Source organism: Triticum urartu, chromosome 6, assembly GCF_003073215.2.
Source record: "Triticum urartu cultivar G1812 chromosome 6, Tu2.1, whole genome shotgun sequence".
Classification (NCBI taxonomy): domain Eukaryota; kingdom Viridiplantae; phylum Streptophyta; class Magnoliopsida; order Poales; family Poaceae; genus Triticum; species Triticum urartu.
Window position 1 is genome coordinate 401,464,456 of NC_053027.1, and position 11,571 is coordinate 401,476,026.

Consider the following 11,571-nt stretch of genomic DNA (forward strand, 5'->3'; position numbering starts at 1 on the left):
TGATCGACGTGCATGTGTTTACATGTTTAGCTGTTTTGGAAATAGGGTTTGTGGTTGCAAATGGCAGAATTTGTGTCCTGCTTGGTCATTGTCCGCGGGTGCATCCGGGCACGTCCACAGACGTTTAAGGGCCCAAATTTGCAGGTTGCGGTTGTAGATGCTCTTAGCCCCCGCCCCCCCCCAAAAAAAAGAAAGGCTCCCAAGCACTTAGGTTTTTCTTGCCTCCCACCGGCATAGCTATCGACCTGCCTTGTCTCATGTAGACTTAGGGCCATGGAGGTGCGGTGGATTCTGGCCCTAACTGGCAGGAGGGCTCATGCTCTATTTTTTTTATGTTTTTAGTTTGTTCAGGGTCTAAGTCCTGCTCAGGAAGGCGAGACGCAGCGAGGACTCCCTGAAGATGGAATAAAGTTCTCCCCGCCTAGCCCTCGCCCCGGTGGTGTGTCTCACGTTGTCAGATGACATGTGGAGGTGTTTCTCTGATAGATCTCACAGGGTTCAGTCGGTGTTCTTCTTTGGTGGACCATGTCGATGCACTAAGAACGGGGTCCTTAGTGACCCTGACTTATGCACGGGCAATAGTAGCATCCCCGACAAGGGGCCTTGGCAGGAACCGGCTCCAAGTCAAGAAAAACAACTCTTTGTGAGATCAAGTAGCGCATCAAGAAGACCAGGACAACTTACAGAATCTAAGTACAAGAAGTAGGCCCTTGCTGGCAAGGCAGGACTGGCAAGACGAAGACCCGACAGGCGCTGAACTCGGCAAGGCTTCGCCTACCACCAGCGCTCCACCTCACCGAGCAGGTAGTCACTGATCGGTGAGGTGTCGAGTCCGGAGGCGGTTTGGTGAGGCTTGTCGGGCACGTGGTAGCCCGTTGGACGAAGAATTGCCTTTATTGACACCCGTCGCAATGGCGTGTCAAGCTAATAGGAGGTAGATGAGCAAGTGGTGTGGCAACCTTGCGGGGGCTCCTCCTCCTTGCGACACCTAGCGATGCATTTAATGCATTTTGTCCTAACTAGCAGAGTTATGTGTGACAGATCTGTTTCTATCTTATCACCTTGTAATGACCATTTTGCCACCGTGGTAACCCCTTGAGCTATAAAAGGAGGGCCAGGGCAACCTTTACAAGGGTTCGAACCCATTGCAACCTCACGCATACGTACTCGTGCAGCTGCCCTCTCCTTGCAACTTGTGCAACTTGCCGGGGGAGAGCGCTCCGTGTACCTTTGCGCACACTCATAAATACACCAAAAGCAGGAGTAGGGGTTTACGTTTCTCAGCGGTCCGAACCTGGGTAAAAACCATCGCGCCCCTCGTCGTTCTTACTCTTTGCATTTGGTGCACCCCCCCCCTTGCCGAACCAGCAAAGGGGCTGCATTGCCCCATAGATCGCCGGCTCCGACGCCGACAGACGCGGTCTTCGTTCGTCTGTGTTCTTGTGTCTAAAGGTTGGATCCTTCCGATCTACGCTTCTATTTATCGACAACGGTTGTTATTCTGGTGTGCTGGTCCTTTAGGGTCTTAACACGACGACTTCTCGATTGTCTACTATAACAAGATTTGCTCGATTCCACTCAAGGAGATGTGATGATGGCAGCACGCTTTTTCCTTGCTTCAGTGCTCGTAATCGTCGCTAGGTGGTGTACAAACATGAATGCATTTTTTTTCATTTCTCGTGGTTTTTTGATGAATAGTTTGGAAGTTTTTCTGAAAAAAATATTGTGTTTACTTTGAGGTCAGTATGCTATGTTTATATGTGTGCCATTTGTCTGACGGATTATTTTCTTGGTCTGCTCTCGCCGTCAATCATTGCGAGGTACAACCGGGCTACCTCATCCTCCCCCGGTTGTCTCGTGGAGCCATCTGGAGACAGAAGCACCGCGACGCAACGCAACATTGTGTTTAAAAACGATTTTTATGATACCCGCGAAATGGAGCGCATCTCAAAGAAATATCGTTTGCATCTTCCGAGCGGATCAGCCTGGGCTGTCGCTGTCAGCCGCCATGGACCTGGACAGGGACCACCATTCTTCGCCCAAGGCTCGTCATTGCTTCCCATCCCGGAGCTTTGCCTGCCAGGGCACGCCGCGCATGTCTCGCGAGCTCTCAAGCACTGCTCACCCCACGTCCGGCTGCTATCATGCACAGTCCGACTCGTTGGAATCAAGGCTGGAATTTGTGGTCGGCTCACTTAGAAACAGCCAATGGATCGTTGATCCATTCGCATGTGGGAAAGCGACCGCAGAGCAGCGGTTGGATCCAAGTTGGGCGCCGCTACTATTGCGCCGCGGCGGCAATAGGGATGGATGCTGTATACGCGCTGTTGGCGATCGCGATCTTATTTGAAAAGAGACGATCGAAATGGATCTCACGACGGAAAAACCAGCCGGGCTGGCTGGAGTGCTGGACGAGCGCGCATCAGACGTCCGGATCACCTCAGGCGGCACGCCACGGGCCAGCCACGCACGCGCGCGCCCCCGAAGGAAGAAGCTCTCGCGCACGCATCCGACCATCTGAAAGCAACCTTGCCACGATGCGACTAGGAGATGCTAAGCTGGATGGAGTTCGATCGGAAGTTTGTGCTGCTCTATATGATATGATCCATTCAGATTCCTGATAAGATACGGCACGGCAAGAGCATCTATAGTCAGGGGCTTCTTAAATCCTTCTTGTTAGTAATTTAGGGTTTATGGTCTTCTATTTCTCTGCGCTTTTCCGTAGTGCCGCTCACAATTCGCATATCTGAAATTAAGAGGTAGGGACTTTCTTATATTGTCTTTCCAAAGAGTCCATCTCTTATACAGATAAGATTCCTAGTCTTTTCAACTAGTTTTCCAGGATAGACTCCAGACCAAATTACCAACCACGATCAAATTTGTCTATTAACGGATTCTACCCGTTGTGTCCCCGGAGCACGCGCTTGTGAGCAACGTGCCATAATAGAGTGTAAATTCCTCTAATTACGTAGATCAACAATAGGGTTGTAATCTAACTATACGATCTAGTTTCTTTCAATCATCAGTGTACCCGGGTAGCCTTTCCAATATAAATAGTATATTGTATTCCACTGATAATCGACCAGCTTCCTTAAGTTTATAACTTAAGTATGTTCCAACAAGTGATAATTCCATGATAATCATGTAAAGTAATTCCATGCATAAATACATGTATAATTCCATAATGAGGTATTCCGAATATTAGTAATTCCTAGTAATTTGAATATAGTTGCAGGACACATAATTCCAACATCTCCCACTTGTCCAAAACGATCATTCAAATATTCGTAAACCCATAGCCATAACATGCTTACCAAATACCTCCTGACTAGGAAGCTTAGTCAAGGGATCAGCAATCATATTAGCACTTTGTTGAAAATCCAAAGAAATATGTAGTTATACCTTCCCTCGGTATGTTTCCTTGCTGTGGCACTTAAGATCACTAGAGACCTTAGTTTCCGCCTAATTATTCTAGCATCGCTGTCTCGGCGCCTCGAGTATTATTTCCTCAAGTGTAATTCCACTCTTATAGGCACCTTGAGTATTTTGTTTTCTCAAGCGAAATTCCGCATCAATTATTTTTCATCACAAATATGACAATATGATTAATTCCACATTGAGTCAAGTATAAGATAACCATGTTCAATAAACTTTCAAAACAACATAAATATCAAATCCAATTAGTAAATGAAGCTCCATAATTAACCATGTGTTGAAAGAAATTCCTGACTTCTGTCAGTGAACCTGCACCATATTAGTACTACAAACAAAACAAAATGAATATGCGTACCTGGACTTATTTCTCATCTTGTAGATAGAGTAATAGTTTCCTCAATGTGTTTAACTTCAATATAAATTACAGAATAAAGTGACATGTTGTGATGCACTTTCCACAATCTTATATCATGTGTGAAATTCCCTTAGTTGCTCGTCTTTCCTTCCACTGCTTGAATGCGGCATCAATTCCGGTAGCTAAGGTACGATAATGTAATGAAGATACATACAAATTCCAGTGCCATTTATTATTCCATTTTTCCTCAGTAGTTCAAACATAATTCCTCGCCGAGTATGATTCCTTTATCAAAGGTATTTTAACATATTTGCAATTTTCCATAGAGGAACACTTCAAAATATTTTTTATGTATTTTCACTCGTAAAACATAGGATGTTTCAAATGTTCCTTTCATATGAAAGTTAAAAGATGACCAAGCTTTCACTTCCATCAATGTGACTGTAAGTGCATCTAGTGCCACCCCTAGTTGGTTTTGGAGTATTGACGATAAACCTAGTTGAGGGACTAATGTGTTTGTGAGAATTGCAGAATAACACGGGTAGAAGTCCCTCATTGATTCGGTTTTACTACCAGAGATGACCCCTAAAAATGTATGAAGACATTGAAGTCAAAGGTGGTATATGAAGATATTCACATTGAAGACTATGACAAAAGAAGACACGTTATGAAGCCTATGGAGCTCGAAGACTTAGATCTTTCGTAGTTCTTTTTCTTTTGTGTTGAGTCATAGGAACCACCGTACTGTTAAGTGGGGTCCAGGAGAACCAGTCAGAATGACTGAAGTGATGCCTAAACCAAAAACCTATGTCTTCGAGTGAAGACAATGAGAGCGAATCTTGTCCAGAGCCGGACAAGTCAGCTTTGCTTGTAGCCCAAGTAAAGTTGCCATGAGAGTTTGAAATCTGACCGTTGAGACACGTGTCAGTTCCTTAGTGACCTAGGGTCATTTCGGACAAATCAGGTCGGGTTGCCAAGTGGCTATAAATAGCCCACCCCCTACAACCATAAACGGTTGGCTGCTCAGATTTCAGTGCATGGCTTTTGTCGTTTGAGAGCAACCCACCTCGAAGCCTTTGAGAGAGAGAATTCCTTGCGAGGATAAAGCCCTAACCACCCAGAGCCAGAGAACATTGGGCATCACTTAAGTCTTCTTGTCTGTGTGATCTGAAGACTTATTACACTTGAGGACTGTGCATCCCCAGACGGTTAGGCGTCGCGTTCAGAGCATCCAAGAGACATTGTGGATTGCCAGTGAACGAAGTCTGTGAAGGTTTGGGAGTCTACCTTGAAGACTTACCAGAGTGATTGGGCGAGGACTATGTGACCTTAGCTCAAGGAGAATACGGTGAGGACTTGGTGTCCTGAGCTGCGTGTTCAGGACTGGGTGTCCGGAACTGTGTGTCCTAAGGTTTAAATACCTAGCCGCTCCAACCAGACGTACAGTTGTCACAGCAACTGGAACTGGTCCAACACATCATTGTCTTCAACGAGTCACTGGTTTCATCTTCACTTCCTTTTACTTACTGATCACTCATTGTGAAGTCATTGCGTGTCTGTTCTATCATTTGTCTTCACAAGTGAGTGTATGATCTGTTTGGCTTCATAGTATCTTCCTACCTGATCCTAATTAGACTACAGCTATTTGTCACTGTGCTTTCACTCTGTTGATACTTGACCATGGCTTGCCTAGTGTAGTCTAACTTCCGCTGCATAGTAATAGGCATATCTCTACTGTTTGTCTTCATAACTTCCACATTTTGAAGACTTTCATAAAAATCGCCTATTCACCCCCCTCTAGTCGATATAACGCACTTTCAGTGACTTTATCATTACAAACAACAAAATAATGTTAACGTATACAATAATAATGCAAAATACTTTACACTTACATTTGTAGATGACTGCCTTGCTTCATTTAGAAAACCATGTGACCTGCTATTCCATTGATGTGAAGCTTGTTATAAGACCATACATTCATATACTGAATTACCAAACCATGCCTTTAGTTCCTCTTTCCCCAAATTCCAGGAGACAGAGTTTCCACAAAGTATATTTCCCTTTGTGCAAATAACTGAATAGCAAGAGTGAAAATATAATATTCCAATGAGCCAAATGTCATTACAAATAAATAAATAAAAACTTACAAACAATAGGCTTGCGGTTATTTGGTATGATATTAAGTTCCCAAACTATGTTCTTCCTCATTTGAGTTTATTCATTCCCGCAATTCTTCCACCCATAGTTGACATTGATGAAAAAACCTTCTTAAGAGAATTTAGTGAGTCCTCTAAAATTTAGAGTGACTTTCCCCAAAAACACATAACAATTGTCAAGAGATGACATTCCAAGTTAATTCCTCCCACTTATCCTAAGCATGTTAGTGTCGGGAGTTCCACTTGTAGTTTCCTTTGGGGTCAAGGTTATACTATAGTATGATTGCCAATAATTCCACCATTATCCATAAAATAATTGTGCTCCTATTTTCCACTAGTATTCCTTTTCCAAATAACTAAGGAAACACCCTTTGATCCACTAGAATAACCATAAAAAAATCCTAGTGTGCGCTTTGTAATAACTGAGAATTTCATGCCAAAAAAGAAGATTTACTTCCAGTCAAGTGACTGTGCTAGATGGATAATGATATCAACAAATGACAGTATGCAATGCTTCCTTCCAAAGAAACAAGGGAGTATAAAAGACATTCAATTCCTCCGTCCGATTGTGGAGTGTATGGTATATTACAATGGTGAATAGTTCCATGCTCTTCACCTACAAACGTTGTATTCCTGAAGTGTACTTCCCCCATCAATCAGTTGTTAAAACTATGATATTCTTTAATCAACTAAGTTTCCACTTCAGTATAACATGTGACCAGCACAATAAAACATTCCGACTTGTATTTTGAAATAGTATGAACATAACATATCAAGTGCAATCATCAATGCTGAGATAAAATAAATAACCTGGCCTCTAGTGGGAGTGCAAAGAAAATATCATAAGGCTACCAAAATAAATAGTGATGTGAAGTTTTTTTCCTTTTCCCACCTTCGGAAAAGGTGTATATAAACAAAAAATACCATCATATATGCTTCACAAGATACCATAGTCCTCCCACTAAAGTTTAGAATTCCAGAATCAATAAGCCTCTTGATCCAGTTCCAAGATATGTGACCAAGTCGTTGATGATGTAGATAATAAGATTCGAAGCATGTGTTCCTATTGAAGGTATTCCTCCATGTGGAGTTATCTTCCCCAAATAAACAGTTTGGGTTGCCAACATTCATTGGACCATCAACAAATAAGAGATCATTGTACAACATTCCATAATGCACTAATTTTACCGTTGAGCAATATATTCAATCTTCCTTTTCCAAATAGAATGACATAGTCAATAGACTCCAAGATAGAACAACAAATCAAATACCTTCTCACTAAAGTTGCGTGGAGTGTTCTATAACAATAATACTTTTCCTCCACAAGGGAGTTTCATGACTTAATTTCCAATCCAAAGTACATCAATTTTCCTTTGAAATTGTTGCATGCCAATAAAGTTGCTATAGTATTCCAGCAATGAATGATGTATATAAACCAACACCATAATCCAACTATTTGAAAGAGTACCCATAAATAAATATATTTAGTGCAAATACTATCATTAGACATACCGACAAATGAAGAGCAAATTTCCTTGTCCTCGGAGTGACTCCCATCTTCCTCCATAAACAAGTGATGCTCAATAATGACATTTCTCCGAAATCCCTCTTCAGGTTATGTGTAATTTTCCGGACAATGCTTCCACCATAGAAATTTTCAATGTAATCATTTGCTCCGTGCAGTGCATCCACACATTTAACACAGAGTCCTCCTTAAGTTCTTCCAAGGAGTGGACTTATTTTCCTTGTATGACATACATGCAGTAGATTAGCAATCAAACAAGTTAGTCCGTTAATCAACAATATAATATAATAAATAAATTAATAGATACTAGTTGGATTCGTAATTAGCATCCCTTCCCTTGTGGCACGCCTGTACAGGTGCAAGTGGATCTTCCAGCCGTCCGGTTGGCCGTGCAGTTGGCCAGATGGCAGGCCTAATAAACAACAACAACAAAATCCTTCTCCTTCCTTCAACTAATGTCTCGAAATTCATGTATTTTCAGAGAGATACACTGTTCTCGATGATGTAGCCAGCAGCGGCAAGGCGTGGGCAAGTTTCCGAGCAGCTAGCTCGTTCAGCTGGGCAAGTCGTCAAGTGCAGATTTTGGAGCAGCGGCAACCTCATCAAGGTGGAAGATTAGCGATTATACAGACTATGCACGCTGTCGGAGGCGCCGATTTCCGCCGTGGGCTAGATTCCGCGGCAAGGGATCCGCAGCGATGCGCATGTATATATGCCTGGTTGATTTTTGTAGCAGTACAACTCGTACTTCACCAAGCGTGTATGCACCAGCATGGATCGATCTGAATATATTTTTTTTCGATTCGAACTCGCGGTTCAACCCGTGTTTCCGTGGAGCTAGACCACGTGATGCCTGGAAAGCTATACACATAGATTCCTCTTCCTTGATCGGCGTGTAGATGCTTCCAGCGCTGAATTAATTAGGTGCAACCTTCAACCGTGAACGGAACAAACGAGTTTGCTTATGACTCACAACACACGCTTCGGTGTTCGGGCGGCAGCCATCATCGCAGCACGGAGGCATGCGATCTGAATAGCAGGCGGCGAGGGCTGCAGTGCATGTGCGTGGCAATTTGCGACGGCAGATCGACGCGCGACCGGCGGCAGAGTACGCAACAACGATGACCACGTCGGCAGAGTTACACAGCGGATTAGGATCGTGGCGAAGACGGTCTAACCTTAGCTCGCGCCGACCCATTTGGTCCGCGCGCGTCTGTGTAGGTCGAAATGAACAGAAAATGTGAAAGGAACGAGGGCTACAACGACTATGATAGAGAAATTTTTATAGTGGCACAATACAAATTCATCTCATTTGCTGCATATGTGACCAGAAGAGAAGCTTTAGCTATGAGCGATGGCCTTGTCTTTCCTAATTCTCTTGGTGTCAATCGGCTGTAAGCGGAGTCAGACTCTATACGAGTTATCAACTTTTTTTTTTTTTTTTGTGGGTGATACAAGTTATCAACTATTGTAATGATCAGGTCAGATGGTGGGATTCGGTAGCAGTTATCTTCGCAGAGTGTCAATACTAGTACCATGATTAGGGAGGTCATTTTAAGCATTGCTATAGTTCTTGAAATCAAGCGGTTCATGTGCTCGCTAATTTTTGTTTCTGTAATAAATCGTCTTTTAGTAGGTTGGACGAGCCTCTTAACTGTGTTGTCAGTAAACTCGTAGAGGATGTAAACATATTTTAATTTTAATAAAGCTAGCCATAATCTTGTCTTCGGCTCGCTTCAGTGTTTGTAGCTGTCAGTAGGTGATCTACAGACCAAAATGTAATTTTTGTTATTTCTGATGTACACCATGATAATTGTGAATAAATTAGACATTTTTCTGGCAAAAATAATAAGTAAAGCTAGCCATGACGCCCTTCGCTAAAAGAACGAGCAATAGAAATGGGATGGTCGAGTACTCTAGGGCACACGAAAACCTTAGGTAAGAGGTAGGTTTTTTTAAGGCAAAGGTGAGAGGTAGGTGCTCTTGCTATAAGCGAGATATAATTCTCTCGACTTGGGCGGAAGGAAGGGCTCAGTAAGCTCGTAGACGATGTAAACATATTTTAATTTTAATAAAGCTAGCCATGATCACGTCTTCGACTCGCTTCAGTGTTTGTAGTCATTAGTAGGTGGTCTACAGACCTAGATGTAACTTTTGTTATTTTTAATGCTATTTGTACCGGCATGATAATTGATAAATAAATTAGAAGTTTTTTCGTAAAAATAATAAATAAAGCTAGCCATGACAGCTTTCACTAAAAATAGCATGACGAGTGATAAAAATGGGCTGGTCGAGTACTCTACGCCACACGAAAACCTTCAGGTGACAGGTAGGTAGGTGCTCTCGCTATAAGCGAGATATAATTATCTCGGCTCAGACGGAAGGAAGGGCCACCGCCCACGACGGAAGGAAGGGCCTGTATGGTTATCCATTAGAAGCCCAGTATGGCCCATCGAACCAAAACCACAATTTCAGCCATAATATAGGCCCCTTGAAGGCCAGAGACAGCAAACCCCTCCATCGCTGAAACCCTCCAAACGCTTGCCGCAATGGGCAGGAAACCCTCGGCTTCCGCCGCCGCCGCCGCTGCGGCTGCGGACCACGATTCCACCGTCGCCAGCGCCAAGGCCGCCGAGCTCCTAGCAGCAGCCGCTGACTGCGAGGGTATCCATGGGCACTCCATGTTCTTCGACGCCCTCGTGCAGCTTATACCCCCGCGCTTCTACCTCTCCGCCGACGATGATGTTCGCCCCTACTACCAGGGCCTCTCCAAGGCCGCCAAGGCGGCCATGAAGGCTCAGTCCCGCGCCAATATCAAGGCTGCCCGCCGAGCCCGCCTCGACCCGGCGGGGCCGCCTTCCTCCACCCTGGACCTTCTCAAGAAGTCCGTCGCCGACCAAGAGGCGGAGGAGAAGAAGGAAGAGGAGGAGGATAACTCACAAGACGGAAGCCAGGAGTCCGACGACGAGGCAACCTCAGAGGGCGGCGACGATGACCAGGACAACGAGGAGGGAGATGAAGAGGAGGAAGAGGAGGAGGAGGCAGAGGATGAGAAGCAGGAGATGCAGATGGCCCCGGCAGCAGTTGTCTCTGAAGATCGGTCGGTGACTTACGAGGAGCTGCGAGAGCGGCTTCAACGCCGCATTACAGAGCTCCGTGGGAACCGGTGCACCAGGCCGGAGTTCCTGAATAAGCCCCAGAAGGAGAAGGGTAAGAAGGGAAAGGGTGCTAAAGTGAAGGGGAAGGAAGAGGGTACAAAGCGGAAGCGTGAGGATGGCACTGGGGATGCAGAGGGTAAGGATGGGAAGAAGCACAAGAAGGAAGGGGAAGAGAAGGCACCAGATATCATGTATGGCAATGTGTTGGTTGATCCAAAGGAAGCAAGGCGGAGGAAGAAGAGGAGGATCAAGAACAAGAAGAAGGAGCTGGAGCAGGCTAAGCGGATGCAGCGGGCAAAGGAGGATCCTAAAAAGGCCACCAAGATGGCCTGGGATGTGGCAACAAGGCGCGCGGCTGGGGAGAAGGTGCACGACAACCCCAAGTTGATTAAAGAGAGCATGAAGAAGGATAAGAAGCGGCAGGAGAAGCATGCGGAGGAGTGGAAGGACAGGCAGAGGACAGTGGACATCAAGAAGAAGCAGAAGCAGAATAAGCGGAAGGAGAACATCCAGGGCCGGGCGCAGGAGAAGAAGGCACGCAAAATAGAGAAGCGCGAGAAGAAGCTTATGCGCCCTGGTTTTGAGGGGCGCAAGGAAGGCTATGTCAACGAGTGACATCTGCATTGAAGATGATGATGACTGAGTACTGTCTCTGCTTTATGTTTTCAAGGTTGCATATGTTGGTGTTGGTACTGGAAATAGGTATCCAGATTATGACTACCATACTTAATTATAGCTTGAAGATCGAATGTTTGGCAGGTCATCTGGAAAAGATTTTGAGATATTCCTTCTGCTGTATTTTCATTGAGCTTAGATAAATTTGTCGAAAAACAAACTTTCATGTCTGGCTTCATAATTATCTCTAGCACTAGACCAAGGAAATATTAATGTTCTTTTATGCTGCCTGAGGAAATGTTAATGATGCTTCAATGGATTTCGTTC

The 11,571-nt window shown here is 44.6% G+C and overlaps 1 protein-coding gene across 1 annotated transcript; it reads left to right on the top strand.

The window, feature by feature from the left end:
- The first annotated feature begins 9,971 nt into the window (after nt 1-9,971).
- On the top strand, nt 9,972-11,571 carry LOC125513773 (ribosomal RNA-processing protein 14). Its single transcript, XM_048678959.1, has one exon. It carries the CDS (start codon nt 10,021-10,023, stop codon nt 11,242-11,244), a length of 1,224 nt encoding a protein of 407 aa, XP_048534916.1. The 5' UTR covers nt 9,972-10,020; the 3' UTR covers nt 11,245-11,571.

Coding starts and splice junctions, on each gene's coding strand:
- LOC125513773 (XM_048678959.1), top strand. CDS start 10,021: ATGGGCAGGAAACCCTCGGCTTCCGCCGCCGCCGCCGCTGCGGCTGCG.